The 16,625-nt window shown below is 47.5% G+C and overlaps 1 protein-coding gene across 3 annotated transcripts in view; it reads left to right on the top strand.

Moving 5' to 3' along the window:
• LOXL2 (lysyl oxidase like 2) overlaps positions 1-16,625 on the top strand; it is a 75,378-nt gene that overhangs the window by 5,511 nt on the left and 53,242 nt on the right. For all 3 annotated transcript variants that reach the window (XM_021715258.1, XM_008063561.2, XM_008063562.2), the window contains exon 2: positions 3,654-3,829. In XM_021715258.1, the coding sequence (XP_021570933.1) occupies positions 3,654-3,829 (176 nt within the window). The remainder of the gene's footprint in view (positions 1-3,653; positions 3,830-16,625) is intronic.

Genomic DNA, 16,625 nt, shown 5'->3' with positions numbered 1-16,625 from the left:
TTTTTTTTTTTTTTTTTTGAGTTGGAGCCTCACTCTGTCACTCAGACTGGAGTGCATGGCCGCTCCCGGCCACCGCAGCCTCGACGTGATGGGCTCCAGCGATCCTTCCGCCTCAGCCTTCCAAGTAGCTGGAACTACCCGTGGGCTCAGGCAATCCACTCACCTCGGCCTCCCATACAGGATTACAGGCTGAGCCACCGAGCCCGGTTCATTCTTCATTCTTTAGATCAGGGCAACAAAGCCAGCGACAACCACAATGGGAGCCCAGGGAGGCTGAGGTGAATGGATTGCCTGAGCCCGCGGGTTCGAGACCCTCCTGGGCAATTTGGCCAGACCTCATCTCTACAATAAATAAAAAATTAGCCGGGTGTGGTACCGCGTGCCTGGAGTTCCAGCTATTTGGAAGGCTGAGGTGGAAGGATCGCCATAGCCCAGCAGGTTGAGGCTGCAGTGGCCAGGAGCGCCCATTGCACTCCAGTCTGGGTGACAGAGTGAGATTCCAACTCAAAAAAAAAAAAAAAGATTCTAACTGGAACAATTTCCATTGCCCTGATAGAGCCCAGGGACGCTGGCACTCAAATGGTATTTCATGTATGTCTTTGTCTGCTTGTTTATTTACTTATTTAGAAATTTACTTTTTGAGTTGGGGCTTCACTCAGGCTAGAGTGCAGTGGCATGATGATGACTTGACCTCCTAGGCTTAGCCTTGACCTCCTAGGCTCAGGCGATCTTTCTGCCTCAGCCTCTGAGTAACTGGGGTCACATGAGCACACCACCATGCCCAGCTAATTTTTTGCTTTTTGCAGAGACAAAGTCTCACTATTTTACCTAAGCTGGTCTCGAACTCCTGGGCTCAAGCAGTCCTCCAACCTCAGCCTCCCAAAGTGCTGAGATTACAGGTGTGAGCCACCACACCTGGTCTGGACTTTCATTTATGACTTTTATCTTCCAAACAATCTGTTAATTTTTTTCGTTGTTCATTAGGAGAGGCATTGGATGGAAAGCGATAAATGAAATTTGACTTCTGATTGAATGGATTTTTTTTGTGTATGGCCAGAATTTGAGTCTCATTATGCATCTCAAGGACGGTTTTCCTATGGACTGCTTTCATCAGGAAAAGCATTGGATGGAGAGTGGAAAATGAAACTTAGGCTCTGAGCGAATGATTGTGTGTGTGTGTGTGTGTGTGTGTGTGTGTGTGTGTGTGTGTGTGTGTGTGTGTGTCCAAAGTTTGAGTCTCATTTTGCATCCCAAGGACATCTACTGGACTGTACCAACAGCCACCCAACATTCCAGCAGACAGACCCAGAAGCTGGTTGCATTGGAATTAGGGCACCCTAGTTAATGAGCACTAACCATATAGGGAAAAAAGTTAAATATGGTCATGAAACCAGGCCAAATGAGTGCACCCTGCATGGCGATGCTGTCTTGAGCTAAGTACAAACTAACATACCTGCTGTCTAAGAAGAATATCACTGGCCAAGCTTAGGTAGAGGGAGGATCATTTGAGGCTCACTGTAGGTACACAAGAGAGCAGCTCTTTGGGGAGACCCTGTGAACTGTAGTATCTCTGGCTTGCAGGCCTTCCCAGCTCCTTTAACGATGCACTGGCCTGCCTCCAGACCCTTGGAGAGGGAGGTTTCTCTCACTGTAGATGGGAGGGGGGCCACTGCTTTTCCACTGTCTCTGTTGCTTTAGCAGCTTTACGACTGAACGTTCCAAGGAAGAGGCCCCCCCTTAAAACGCGGAGGGTCTTTTCTGTTGCTAGTACTTAGCAAAACAAACATCGGTTTGTTGTTGAGACAGCAATCAACGATGGAGCGTGTGTTTCTGTGGAACTTGACGCCTTGGAAACCAGGCCAAATTGAAAAACCAGTTGGAAAACCTCAGCCCAGATGTTTGCAATAAGCTCTTTGTTCCCCACTGTGCACCCGAGATGCTCTCTCTCGTTTGAGCCCTGACCAGCAGCCACCAGAGCAGACACGTTTCAGCAGGACCTGGAAGTCAGTATCTACCCTGCGTCCTCTCTGACCTTGAAAAGTCTCAGCTTTGCTCCTTCGTTTACTAATCTCTACAATGGGAGTGTCTTTTTTTTTTTTTTTTCTGCTTTTCCCTTACATCATGGAAGTGGTAGAATTCATTGTTTTTCTGACTGTCTGGAGGGAGAAGGGGAAAAGGAAGGTTGAACGTATAAGGCATGTAGATTACCTCATTGAATCTCCATGGCAACCTGTTTGTTGGCATCCATGTTTTTATTTTAGAAATGGAAAACAGGTGCCGATAAGTAGTTGACCACAGCTCATATTGCCCGAATTTGCAGTAGATGGAATTTGAACCTGGGACAGTTTGACTCCGCTATTCTATTGATTCCTAAAAGAAGACGTGAGGAAAATGAGAGGGTTGGTTTTATTTTTTTTCATTTTGTAGTGGCGCTTATAAAAATTCCTATTTGAAAACTCGGAAGCACTTCATCAAGTTTTTATTTTTAATTGAGGTAAAATGCACATAACATAAAATTTGCCACCCTGACCTTTTTTGGTAACCAGTTCAGTGGCATTCAGTACGTTCACATTGTTGTACAATGTCACTGCTGTTCATCTCCAGAACTTTTTCATCTTACGAAACTGGCAATCACTGTTCTACTTTCTGTTTCCATGAACTCGATGCCTCTAGGTACCTCATACAATTGGAATCAGACAGTATTTGTGACTTTTTTCCATTTAGTATGATGTCCTCAAGGTTCATGCACGTTGTAGTATGTGTCAGACTTTTCTTTCTTTTGAGGGCTGAATGATATTCCATTGTATGAACATATCACAGTTTGTCAATGCACACTTGGGTCGCTTCTACCTCTTACCTACTGTACATAATGCTACTATGAACACAGATGTGCAAATATCTCTTAAAGACCCAGCTTCTGATTGGGCATGGTGGCTCATGCCTATAATCCTACTACTTTGGGAGATTGCTAGGATTATAGCACTATGGGAGGATTGCTTGAGCCCAGGAGTTTGAGCCCAGCTTAGACAAAGTAGCAAGACCTTGTCTGTACAGAAAAATTAAAAAATTAGCCAGGCATGGTGGCAGGCACCTGTGGTCCAGCTACTCGGGAGGCTGAGACAGGAGCATCGCTTAAGCCCAGGAGGTTGGGACTGCAGTGAGCTGTGATCATGCCGCGGCACTCCAGCCTGGGCGACAGTGAGACCTTGACTGAAAAACAAAAAAAATGTATCTCTAGCCTGCACACACCTTTGCGATTCCCATGTCACTGGTATCCCCATTATTCTGATGAGAAGAAGGGGCTTTGGCCAAGGTCATACGGTTAATTGGCTGAACCAAAATTGAAACTCAGCTTAATACCGAAAGCCTTGGCTCCTTTCACTCTACCATGCGGCTTCTAGGCTTAAATCCAAATTCTACCTTAATCGTGTTCAATTGACCATACCCCCAAATCACCTCAGCTGCTATTCTGGCAAGGGAACCCAGGAGGTCCAGAACTATAAGAATATCTTAACATAATACAACCAACTGATAGCCACACACAGCTGCTAGATTAGAGAAAAATTCTCACTCCATGTCAGACACTGGTGTCTCCAAAGACTCACCCCTGCATTGATGTGACATTTGGTTTCTCTCTTCTCTGCTTCCTTCAGGGCCCATCTGGTTGGACAATCTCCACTGCACTGGCAAGGAGGCGACCCTCGCAGCCTGCACCTCCAATGGCTGGGGCGTCACCGACTGCAAGCACACAGAAGACGTCGGTGTGGTGTGCAGCGACAAGAGGATTCCTGGGTTCAAGTTTGACAACTCGTTGATCAACCAGATAGAGGCAAGTCACACGCTCATGATGAGTCTATGTGAACATTTTTTGTCTTCTTCCATATAATTTTCTTCTCACCTACCGATTTCAAGAATCAATTTCAAGCACAAAGGAGTGGGACCCAACCCGACTGGATTTGGTGCGTGGACAGTTTAAGGAAGGATTTCTGGAGAAGCGATCCCATTGGTGGGGGAAAGGGTATTCCAGGCACAGAAAACAGCTTGGGCAAAGGCACAGGGGTCTGGAGGTGTGCACTAGGAATAAGCAAAGCATGATGCCCTGGAGTTAGGTATGCATCTAGGAGTGGTGTGAACTGGAGCTAGAAAGGTGGACATGAAACGCCTTCTCTGCCATGTTCAGGAGCTCGCTCTTGGGGTTGGGAAAATGTATCAGTTGTCAATTGCTGTGTAACAAATTGCCCTGAGATTTTACAGTTTCAAACAGTGAATATTTATGATCTCACACCGTTTCTGAGGGCAACTGCAAGAGCAGCTTAGCTACTTGATTCTGCACAGAGTTTCTCATGAAGCTGCAGTTGAGCTGTCCATAGGGGCTAGAAGATTCTCTCACAAGCTGACTCTATGGTTGCCATAGGCTGCCTGAGTGATCTCAAGACATGGTGGTTGTCTTCCCCCAGAGCGAGTGACCTACAAGACAGCGAGAGAAGGAGCATGACAAGGAAGGCAGCCTTTTATAACCTAATCTCAGAGGTGACATGCCATCACTTCTGCTGTGTTCTGTTGGTCATGCAGACCAACAGGGTGGGAGGAGATTGCCCAAGGGTATGATACAGAGGGTGGGATCGTTGGGCGCCATCTTGGGAACTGGCTACCACTGGCCAGTCATTTTTCAAATCTAGCTGAAGATGAGAATCAGTTTTTTTTTGGTTTTTTTTTTAGTTGGATTCTCACTGTCACCCAGACTGGAGTGAAGTGGCCGCTCCTGGCCACTGCAGCCTCGACTTGCTAGGCTCCAGCGATCCTTCCGCTTCAGCCTTCCAAGTAGCCAGAAGTACAGGCGTGCGCTACCACATCCGGCTAATTTTTGATTTATTGTGGTGATGAGGTCTCGCCAAGTTGCCCAGGAGGGTCTCGAACCCGCGGGCTCAGGCAATCCACTCACCTCAGCCTCCCATATGCACAGAATTACAGGCTGAGCCACCGAGCCCGGCCCAGAATCAGTTTTAAAATGCAGGTGCTGGGGCCTCCCTGCTCAGCTACCAACGCAGAATCTTCTTCTATGGGAGCAGGTTATTTTTCTTTAAGTTCCTCCTAGATGATTCTGATGTCCAGCCTGACCAAGTCAGCATGTAGAAATGGCTAAAAGGGCTTGTAACCCATTTATGACTAAATTTCAGATTTAGGTTTTCAACAAGTTCTTGGCCCAAGCATCTAAGTTAACAAACGCTTATTGAGCTACTCTTATGTGTGATGTATGTAGGGGCTTAGGACAGGAGGGGTCAGCAGCCAAGATACCTGTCCTCAAGGAGCATGTTGAGCGTCTCCTGCAAGGGACTGTGGGATCTGCCATGAGTCCTGACCAAGGAGCCTTCACGGTGCTTCAGCCTCCAGCTGACCCCAGCACAAACATGGATAAAAGGTGACTTGAAATTGCCCCACTTTGGCTCCAAAGGAAATCCCACAGAGACTGTGGACTTGACTCGTATGACTCACCCTGTTCTGCTCTTTTCTCCTGTGTTCCCAGAGTACTCAAGTACACTGGGAACTTGTCCAAACCTGTATTACAGCATGGAAAGATTTCCAGACATCTCTCAGCTGGAAGGATGAGACCACTTCTAGAAAGCTGGCCCTGTTCAAATGCTGCTATTTTAACTAGAGAGATAACTAGAGAGATTCATTTACAGTTGTATACTTTATTTAGCATCCAATCACTGGTGATAACCTTGCTTTACCATGAAGTTAATATCTGGCAGGTGGGCTCCGACCCAGTTTCACAAAACTGTCCATCTCCACTCTTTATAACCTCATGGAGAATAATTAGCACCCGCTTATATGTATCTCATCTCTCTGAGGAGACTGGAAGCTCTCAGAGGACAAGACCTATAACTTATCATCATTGTATCCAGTAGATACATCCTAGGTACCTCATGGGGACAAATCTCCAACACCCAAATTTTCTTCTCCCCAGAAATGCAAACCAGAGATCTTTATCCCCATAGGTAGAGAATCTCCCAGGACAAAATATTAAGCTAAGCAGCAATAAGAAGCACCTAGAAGCAAATCATTTCTTCACAGCTTGCCCTGCCTAATAGGACAATGAGCTTATTTGTAACATATTCAATGGGCCTCTGTTCGGCCTAGAAGCTCAGGACCATCCCCTTGGAGCATCAAGTAAAGACCCGGGCTTCTTGGCATAAGAAAGTCATTGATGTGGCCGGGCTCAGTGGCTCAGCCTGTAATCCCAGCACTCTGGGAGGCCAAGGTGAGTGAATTGCCTGAGCCCACGGGTTCAAGATCCACCTGGGCAACTTGGCAAGACTCCATCTCCACAGTAAATCAAAAATTAGCTGGGCGTGGTAGCGCACACCTATAGTTCCAGCAGCTTGAAAGGCTGAAGCGGAAGGATCGCCAGAGCCCAGCAAATTGAGGCTGCAGTGGCCAGGAGCTTACCACTGCACTCCAGTCTGAGCTACAGAGTGGCTCCAACTCAAAAAAAAAAAAAAGAAAGAAAGAAAGTCACTGATGGCTTGCATAAAAGGAAGGTGGGCCAAAAGGTCAGTGGATTTGGGGTTGAGAAAATGAGAAGACTCCTCTGCCATCAGAAAAAAAAAAAAGGTTTTTGGAAAAAGGACTCTGTGAGAGACATTTCATTAGAAAACATTTATCGAATACCTACTAAGTGCTAATTCTAACACTTAGCATGTGAATGGGAAGTAAGTTACATCAGAAGCAGAACCTTCATGGGGTGGAATAAGCCTAGAAAAGACTGAAAAAATATGCTGGAAAGTACACTCTTATTCTGGAAGGGCTGAGGTTCCATGATAGGAAAACTTAGTGCTTATCTTTAATCTGGACGTTTGAGGGGTGCCTGCTACACATTATGGTCTGGGACACCAGTAGGGAAGGAAAATATGACTCTTGGCCTTCAGCCCTTAGAACCTGCAAGATGAATGCCTTGGGGAAGGCTGGGAGATCACCCAAGGCAGGAGCGTGGGTCTTAGTGAATTTATAGAAACCCAGAGAGGGCGGCCTGGGAGACGTCTGGCTCAAAGGTCCAAAGGACGTCCACAGTCTTTCACGCTCTACATTTTCCTAGAAGGCCACCTTCTTCCCACTGTACAGATCAGACTGGTGACCACGAGCCAGGGTGGAGCTTTCTTGCCCGACCACAGATGCTGAGGGAACTTTCACTGATGATCAGTCTCCTGTAAATTCTTCCCTTTGGTATTCGCTGAAAGTAGGTCATGAAAGAGGTTAGACCTCAGGATGTCTGACGAGAACCTTTGTGAGTTGCCAGAAGAGTCTTACATCCAGGGCTTTGTGGCTAAGGCTCATGCTTACTGGCAGCACTGGCCTGAGGATGGGTAGGGAGCCGCCTAGACCACCTTTGGGAGCTATTTGTGGGTTGCTGCTGAGACATTTCTTCAAAATGCCTCACGAATAGCCTGTGTCAGTCACTGAAGTCATGGAATCATTCCTCTTGGCGAAAGAAATGCCCCCTCTTAAAGTTTTGTGGACAAGAGAAACAGCTTTGGTGGACAGGCATTAGGTGAAGTCATAACATACTGACTAATGATACCCAGGGCAAATGGTTGACTAATTAGTGTGAACATAGTGGCTAGTCTCTAAGGGTGTGACCTAGGACTCTGTTTCTGCCTCTCTATCATGTGTCAAGAATTTTCATCAAGATTAAAATGTGGGCCGGTGTGGTAGCTCACACCTATAATCCAAGCACTTTGGGAGGCCAAGGTGAGAGGATTGCCTGAGCCCATGGGGTTCGAGACCACAGGATAGAGACCAGCCTGGGCAATTTGGGGAAACTTCATCTCTACAATAAACCCAAAAATTAGCCCGGCATGATGGCGTGCGCCTGTGGTTCCAACTCCTTAGAAGGCTGAGGTGGAAGGATTGCCTGAGCCCAGCAGGTTGAGGCTGCGGTGGCCGTGAGCATGCCACTGCACTCCAGCCTGGGCAACAGAGTGAGACTCCGACTCAAAAAAAATAATGTACTGATAAAATTTATAGGAAATACGAAACTAGGAAGGATTGCTATTGCAAAGTTACAGAATGAAGATTCAGAAAAACTGTAGTACGTTGAAATAATAGGCTCAAGCTGTAACATATTAAGGATGAATATATGCCGGACTCAGTGGCTCAGCCTGTAATCCCGCGCCTGTGGGAGGTGAATCTCTGAGGTGGCAATGATGAACTAAAAAGCTGTCAGTATTAGCCAAAAAAGTACGATAGGGCTGCTAAAAAAAAAAAAAAAAAAAAAAAAGAATGTGAGCTGCTATACTTATAGAAGAAGTCTTTCCCTAAATGTTTCAGTTTTAGATCAATACCTGAGTGTGGGATTCAGTTCTGGATCTGACTCTTAACAAAGTCACCCAGAGGAGGGCCAGCAGAAAGGCAACAAGTCTGGAAACCGTATCATATGAGGAACTGAAGATTTTTTTTTTTTTGGTCAAGAAAAGATATATGGGGGAAGCATGTCAGTTCTTTCCAATGATCTGAAGTACTACCATGCAGAAGAGCGTTTCTAATTGATTCCAACTCCCAGAACTAAGACAGAAGGAATAGAAATGGGAGGTAGATTTCGGTTCAGTGGAAGCCCTACGTGGTTGCTCTACCCTAGCTGGTGGTGAGCTCCTTGTCGCTGGAGGGATTCAAACACAAGCCGGATGACCTCCTGCCAGGAATATTGCGGTTGAGTGCCTACATGGGGAAGGAAGTGGGATGAAGTGATTGCCAAGTTCTAAGATCCCTTGTTACTTGGCGTCTGTGAAAATGCACCCGTCTCATGTGGCAGGTGTCCTCTAGCTGGTTATTGGCAGTGCACACCATTGTTTAAATTGGCGTCACTCATGGGACACACACACACACACACACACACACACACACACACACACACACACACACATGCAGAAAGGATGCCAACCAGTGTGCATGTTGTGGGCTCTGGCTCTCTCTCTGTCTCTTCGCTGGCCCCTCATGCGACCTTGGCCTTGAAGCCAAGTGTAGGCTTTGCACCTCATTCTTCCACATCAAAGGGTGAGAGTTAAAGCCCCTCCCTCAACTTCCCCCTATTGGGGTCTGCAAATTCAGAAGTGGCCAAGAATGGAGTGTCAGTGAATGCCTTCTCCCTGTCTCTTGTGACCTCAGCCGTAAACCACTGGGCTGATGAGGACATCCTTGTCTCTTCCCACGCTTATTGCTTATTCCGCAGGGCGTAGGTGGGGCTTTCTGACATTTACCCTTGTTGACTCCTGGAGATCAAGGACCAGATCTCAGATCATTACAGATGACCCTCACAGACTTATGCCTCCTCCAGAGCACACTGAAATTCCCTGAGCAGAGAGTGGAAGAAAACGGCATCAGTCTAGACCAAGTTCATCCTACTCTGGGATGCCAGAGGCATGAGTCACTAAGCCCTGGAGCCTGGCTGATGGAATTTCACTTAATGAGCTAAAACTGGACTCCTTCTCAGCTGTTGGGGCATCCCTGAGGGGGCTCCTTGACACTTTGTAAATCCCCCTCTATAGGAGTGGAAAATGACATCTTCTTCATAGAAATGACCCCACTACGAGAAAGTTCACAGGTTTGGACACTAAGCTACCTGTTGACTGGCATCCAGAACTCTGAGCAAGCACTGAGCAAGTTGAATTCAATCCTTCCAGCTATGATGGTCTCTAGCCCACAGTGGCAATGGTTTCTCCATCAGCATGACATGGAGAACATTCGTCATTTACAAAGTAGTTTTAAATGTTCTGTGGAAGTGGGGAAACTCAGATGATTTCTATAAAGGCGCCTTTAAAAAAAATCAGATGATTCCTATAAATGTGCTTTGTAGACTACAAAATGCTGCACGAGGCTAGCCCCACCACTGATTCACCAACCTTGGTTCATTTCATCCAGGAAAATTGAACCAGGCAGGGTCTCAGTTCTACCCTTTTTTGCCATGGGCTGTACCATCGTATCTTGCTGTGTATTCTCGGTTTTAGACCCCCTGGGTTCCAGTTCCAGTGGAGATCGGAATGCGCAGCTGTATGTCCAGAGTGACTAGCCCTTCATGGGTCTCTGGACACTGCACTGTAAAACAGAAATTTGACTGGATGCAAAGAAAGCGAGTCTTAGGTCAGCCCCCGAACTTTCCTAAAAGCAGTTAAGCAGAAGCAGATACTGAAATGTGAAATATTGTTGGTTCCAAGTGAACAGATCTTTTTTAAACTCAGAAAGCAGAGCCCCGACAAACCTCCCAGGATTTCAGAGGCTCTTAAATCGGGAGGCTTTGTTTCCTGTCTGTGGTGGATGGATGAGTTGGAAAAAGCATTAGATAGGGAGAGATGGTAAATCCAGATGCCCTGCTGAGCAAACCTCCCTCTGCTGCCTGGCTGCGTTGCACGTTGTTCTGTCATGTGCTCGTAGAAAGCTCGTGGCTGGGGCTGTGCGTTGTTAAATCAGGAAATGTTCTGGCCTTTTCTCTTTACTTCACCCCACCCCACCCCACCTTCTTCCCTACCCATTTTTTAAAGGCTCTTTTGCAAAAAGCAATTGCATTACCAGAATCGACTGGAAATCCCTGGGCTGTGAGATTTGGGTGTTGTCTATCCCCTGAGTGACCTCAGCCTCAGTTTCCCCTTTGTGGCAATAGGCAGCCCAGGAGGTCTCAAGGGGCCCACAGAGGGATGATGAGGACAGAGCCAGGAAAAGGCTATCATTCACTTCCACCAGAGGGGAGAATCTAGTCCCCTTTCCCTCTACTCTCTCACATTCTTTTGGAAGAACCCTGAGACCTGAAAAAGCCCTTTCTTCGCCTCTCAACCACAGGGACTGAGGCTGCTGTGAATTTTTTAAATTCCAGGAGCCCAGGTTTTTATTAGTCACAGTCAGCTGCCAAATGTTTCAACGTTGCCCTCTCAGCAGAAGCTTTATCTGTCCTGGGGCTCCAAGGTGCCCGAAAGGGAAAGGTCTCTAGAAAACCTTCCTTAAAAACCTGAGCCTTTCTCAGCCAGGAATCTTATCCCCCAGAGGTTGCACTGGATGGTTGAGGAAAGAAAGGGAGCCTGTTTTCACCTCTGTGCAGTTTAGAAGGTGTCGCTCCCTCCAAGCCTAAATATAGACCCTTTTCCCCAGATGGTCGCAGGATAGCAAGACGGTCTCCCTCTGTGGGAGGAAGAGAAATAGTAGCAAGTGGGTAGTTTGTGCCGGACTCTTCAGCAAGGAAGGAAAAAGCTGGAAGCCCACAGCCTCTGACCCCTCAGTCTTGCTTCTGTCTAGCTGAGCAATCAGATGTAATTCTCTTGGGCTTTATCTCCCACCTCACAGTGAGCTTTGGCAAGAGGACATATATTTTCCTCTTGTCCAGCACATATATTCCGTGACTCTATTTACCGAGAGCCTATATGTGACCAGGGCTTGCCGGCCACCACAGGGACACAGAGAGGTAGTTCTAAGGCGACCTGTTTTTCCTAACTAAAAATAGGTCACAGCATCTGAAATGCAAAAGGGCGTTTATGTGGATACCAGAACAAAATATTTGAAATTGTGCACATCCCAGCAAATCTGGGAACCTGGCCAGGGTCGTTGCACATGCCACCCTTTGAAAGGTATAAATACCATTATAACTATTTGTGAGATGAAATAAACAAGTAAATAACGTCACATCTATTTGTTAGGTTACACGAATGAGGGGCCTTATAATTTGCTGTAGATGAAATAAATAAATGAACAATGTCTACTCAGACTTTGAACCGTGTGGATTGGATTGGTTAAACTGTGTGGTAAATTGTGAACGAGGAGAGACCAGAAGGAAAGTTGCTACTGGAGAAATTAAGGGCTTGAGCTGGGCTGGAGAAAGGCTGTCCCTGTCCTGATTGGGCAGATCTGCTGTGCAGAAGAGTTCTGGTGTCATGACTAGGCAGGGTGGACAGTGTCCAGCCTGGCTCTGCAATGGTCCCTGTGGCTCAATTGAGTCACCACGAGCCATGCTGGGTGGTCAGTGCCACAGAATCTGCCCACCCCTTCTCTGGGAGGCTGTTGCTCATGATCTGTTCATTCATTCACTTGATACATTTTTGTTTGTCAGGGTCTCACTCTGTCTCCCAGAGTCTCACACAGTGTGCCCCAGGGTCTCACACAGTCCCAGGGGCATAGTAGCACTGGACAAATAGTTTTGAATGAATGAATGATTAGTGTCCCTGAGGGTTGGCAGAGGGGATGGACGAAAAAATGTCAGGGAGTGGCTTGAGCTTAAGGTATGGAGGTGGCGAGGCGCTAGGTGGCACAATCATGGCTCACTGCAGCTTCAGCTTCCTGGGCTTGGACGATCCTTCCGCCTCAGCCACCTGAGTAGCTGGACTACAGTAGGTATGTGCCACCATGCCTGGCTAACTTTTTAATTTTTTGTAGAAATTGGCTCTTGCAATGTTGAGCCACCACGCCTGGGTCTTTTTCTTTTTCTTTTTTTTTTTTTTGAGTTGGAGTCTCTCACTCTGTTGCCCATGCTGGAGTACAATGGCACGTTCATGGCCACTGCAGCCTCAACCTACTGGGCTCAGGCAATCCTTCTGCCTCAGCCTTCCAAGTAGCTGGAACTACAGGCATATGCCTCCACACCTGGCTAATTTTTTATTCATTTATTGTAGAGATGAGGTCTTGCCAAGTTTTCCAGGCTGATCTCAAATCTGTGGGCTTAGGCAATCCTCTCACCGGGCCTCCCAAAGTGCTGTAATTATAGGTGTGAGCCACCGTACCCGGCCTTTTTTTTTTTTGCTTTTCTTTTCTAAGAGACGAGGTCTCACTCTGTCGCTCGGGCTGTAGTGCAGTGACATGATAATAGCCCATGGCAGCCTTAAACTCCTGGGTTCAAGTGATCCTCCTACCATGTCAATTTCCCGAGTAGCTAGGACTACAGGTGTGTCACTCAATACATTTCATTTGAGCACCAGACCCTAAGCTCAGCAGGAGGATAAAGGGATTGATGAAATGGACAGTCTTGCCTGCCCTAGCAGTGGAGAGGGACAGTCTCACACATCATCACTCTCTTACCATGGGGATGATTGCTGAGAGGAGAACCACCAGATCCCCCTCCAGGGTGGAAGACAGACAGTCTGGCCGCCCAGGCCTCGCCTGGTCAGTGGACTCAGCACCCTGGCCAGGGCCGGAGAAACTGCTGGGTCACAGGCTCTGGTTGCTGGAGCAGGTGTCCCGCCAACTTCCTGCCAGCCACAGCGCTTGCCCGTTCTCCAAAGAAGTAGCCTCTGTTACCGACCCAAGGGCTTCCAGCTTGGGAAAAATGAAACAGAGAGCATTCACTTTTCCAGCATGGTTGCAAAGCCTTGATTTATAGGAGGAAGGCCCCGACAGACTGCAGGCTTTTTCCGCTGGTGGCGTCAGCATGACCTCAACTCTCCATGCCAGTCCTACTCTCACCACCAGCCGCCCCCCCCAGCCTCTATCACCCAGAGCTAAGGAACAGAAATTGCTGAAATGCCTTTCCTTTCTCCCTTTCTTCCATCTGACCCAGTGGAAGAAAGGGAGAGAATGTTACTCGCAGCTTCTTAAACAAAAAATTCCTGATTGGGTCATCAAAAGGGGTTAATTACAGTGTAGCCAGACTCTTCTGAGACAGCATGCCGTCTACAGTACACAGGTATTACCCACTAAGCTAAGCTGTCTAACCGCGGGCTGAGGATTCAATCAGCTTTGAATTCAGTTCAGTAACTCTTTACGGGTGTCAGATCGCAAGGGAAAAGGGGGGTGGGCCACAAAGTGCTCGAGTGACAAGGGAATGCCTGGATAAGCACAGATGTTCTCCAAGTCTGTCCGTAGTCACACAAGTAGCGCTTATGTCAGTTAGAGAGGCGAGGACTGCCTAGCTGTTTCTTTTGCATTAAACAAAGAATAAAGGGAGTCTTTATTAAGGATGTTTGGCTTGGGAACCCAGCATGTCTAGGTAAGCTGCGATCTTCTTGGGTTTTTAAAGAAATATTATTGGCTCATTCCAAAAATGTTTGTGGACCCACTATGTGTCTGGTACTGGGAACTTCAAGTAATACAAAAATGAATAAGGCATAGCTGTGCCCTTGGGGGATTCGAAGTCCAATTGGGTGGCAAAATTGGGTGGAAAGATAAATAATAGTACAAGATATTCAGTATAAGCCAAGAACTAAATGAGTCATACAGAAAGCCCATGCTAGAGGAATAAAGATGAAACATGTGGATGAGATGTTTGGAGGCTTGGGAGGAGGCTTGACAGCAAGGAGCTTGCCTAACTGATTGATTTGTGTGCCCCAGGGTCTCACCCAGTACCGGAGCCATTGTAGCACTAGACAGATTGTTTTGAATAAATGAATGATTAGTATCCCTGAGGGTTGGCAGGATCCTGATAGGCAGAGAGGAGGGGCAAAAAAGTGTCAGGGAATGGCTTGAGCTTAAAGTATGGAGGTGGCAGGGCATCAGGAAGATCTGAGCAAGACACGCGAATACACCGTGATCTAAGCCGATGAATGGGTGGGTGATGAAACCAGAGCCAAGGAGACAGCACAGGACCCCAGCGAGGGGACGGCATGATTTGCTTCCATGATTCTCCTCGAGCACCTGGCTAGGAAACAGACGTGCAAATGGACAGCTGATGGCGAGGCAGAAAAGGTATTGCTGGGCCTGAGTGGGCTTCAAGAGAAAGGGCAGAGAAGACCTGGGTGGACTTTCAGTCTGCAAAGCTGGAAGGCAGGAGCCTTCCTCAGTGACTTGATGATGGGAGGAAGAGTTGAGGGCATCTTAGATGTGTCTGGTTTTATGTGCTGGGGAAGGTGCCAAACTGGCAGTTGGGAAAATGGGTCTGTATCTAGAAGGCTATGTTTGTTTGTTTGTAAATAGTCAAATTGAGAAAGCTAAGGGTTTTGAGAGCAAGATGCAGGAGTTTGTTGAGCGGTCATGGGAGGCGGCCTGCTAGGTGAGCAAAGGTTATGTGGAGTCAACTAGTCGTCCATTCTAATTGGGAGGATGGGTTAATGGGATGTCTTCCCAGCATGGTCTTCCCACCCGTCACCACCCCAGGGATGACTTCTCTGCTGGGCAGGTCTAGGCTGATATGAAATGATGACTTCTAGAATACAGGAAAGGTGGAAGATCATTGGGTTAAGATCCGGCCTTGCCTTCCCAGAGGCAGTATGCCTGGTGCTAAGATTTTAGATAAATTGTGATATGGAACTAGGCACAGTGGCTTACACCTGTAATCCCAGGACTCTGGGAGGCTAGGTGGACGATAACTTGAGTCCAGGAGTTCAAGACCAGCATGAGCAGTATAAGAAGATCCCGTATCTACAAAAAAAAAAATGAAATAATAATAATAACTGGGCATGGAGGCATGCACCTGTGGTCCCAGCTACTCGGGAGGCTGAGGCAGGAGGATCACTTGAGCCCAGGAGGTTGGGGCTGAAGTGAGTTATGATCATATCAATGCACTCCAGCCTGGGTGACAAAGTAAGACCCTGTCTTGAAAAAAAAAAAATTGTGACGTGGATTTCTGCAGGCTGTCTTGCTTGCTTTTTTTCTCCCTGTATCTTTCTCTGATGCAATCTCCAGTTAGACTTTCAAAATAGGTGATTTTTCCTCATTGGCGAGGACCCCAGACTATCACATTCTGGAATTTGCAAGTCATGGACAGATGCTGCAGATATTAAATGTCATTTAGGCATAAACCTGGAAGTCCGAGCCCAGTGCTCCCGTCCCAGCAACCCGCTGGCTGAACTGGACACATCCATGGACTGGCTGTGCTGTGGTTTTTCCTTCTGGAAGCAGGTGATAATCACTCCCAGGGCCTTAAGCCCTCCTGGAGGACATGATGAGGTCCGAGGATCACACGTCCAGGAGTTTCTGTGACAGCTTGGGAGGGAAGCCTTTAGCAGGTCTCGGTGGGCGGTTGGCTCTGGCAAGAGGACCTCATTAGGTTTTAGTTTTAATGTTAAAATGCATGGGGTAAGCCGGGCTCGGTGGCTCAGCCTGTAATCCTGCGCCTTGGGAGGCTGAGGTGAGTGGATTGCCTGAGCCTGCGGGTTCGAGACCCGCCTGGGCAGCGAGACCTCATCTCTACAATAAATCAAAAAATCAGCCGGGTGTGGTAGCGCATGCCTGTAATTCCGGCTACTTGGAAGACTGAGGCGGAAAGATCGCTGGAGCCCTGCAGGCAAGGCTGCGGTGGCCAGGAGCGGCCACTGCACTCCAGTCTGAGCAACCGAGTGAGACTCCAACTCAAAAAAAAAATGCATGGGGTGCTTGACCAGCTTCTGCAATATCAGGCTTAATTTTAAATTAGCAAGTCTAGAGACCCCCTTCATTTAAAAAAAAAGGGCTGGGCGCATCACGCCTGTGATTCCAGCACTTTTGGAGGCTGAGGTGAGAGGACTGCTTGGGCCCCGGAGTCCGAAACCAGTAACATAACAAGACCTCATCTCTACAAAAAAAATTTTTTTTAAATTAGGTGGGCATAGGGCATAGTCACGTGTGCCTGTAGTCCCAGCTACTCTAGAGGCTAAGGTGGGAGAATTGCCTGAGCCCAGGAGATCGAGGCTGCTGTGATTGTGCCACTGCACTCCAGCCTGGATGACAGAGTGTGACGCAGATTT

Source organism: Carlito syrichta, unplaced genomic scaffold (genome assembly GCF_000164805.1).
Source record: "Carlito syrichta isolate Samal-C Ts95f unplaced genomic scaffold, Tarsius_syrichta-2.0.1 Scaffold306946, whole genome shotgun sequence".
Classification (NCBI taxonomy): Eukaryota; Metazoa; Chordata; class Mammalia; order Primates; family Tarsiidae; genus Carlito; species Carlito syrichta.
The sequence above is the reverse complement of the archived record's forward strand: the minus strand, read 5'-3'. Positions and strand labels throughout refer to the sequence as shown.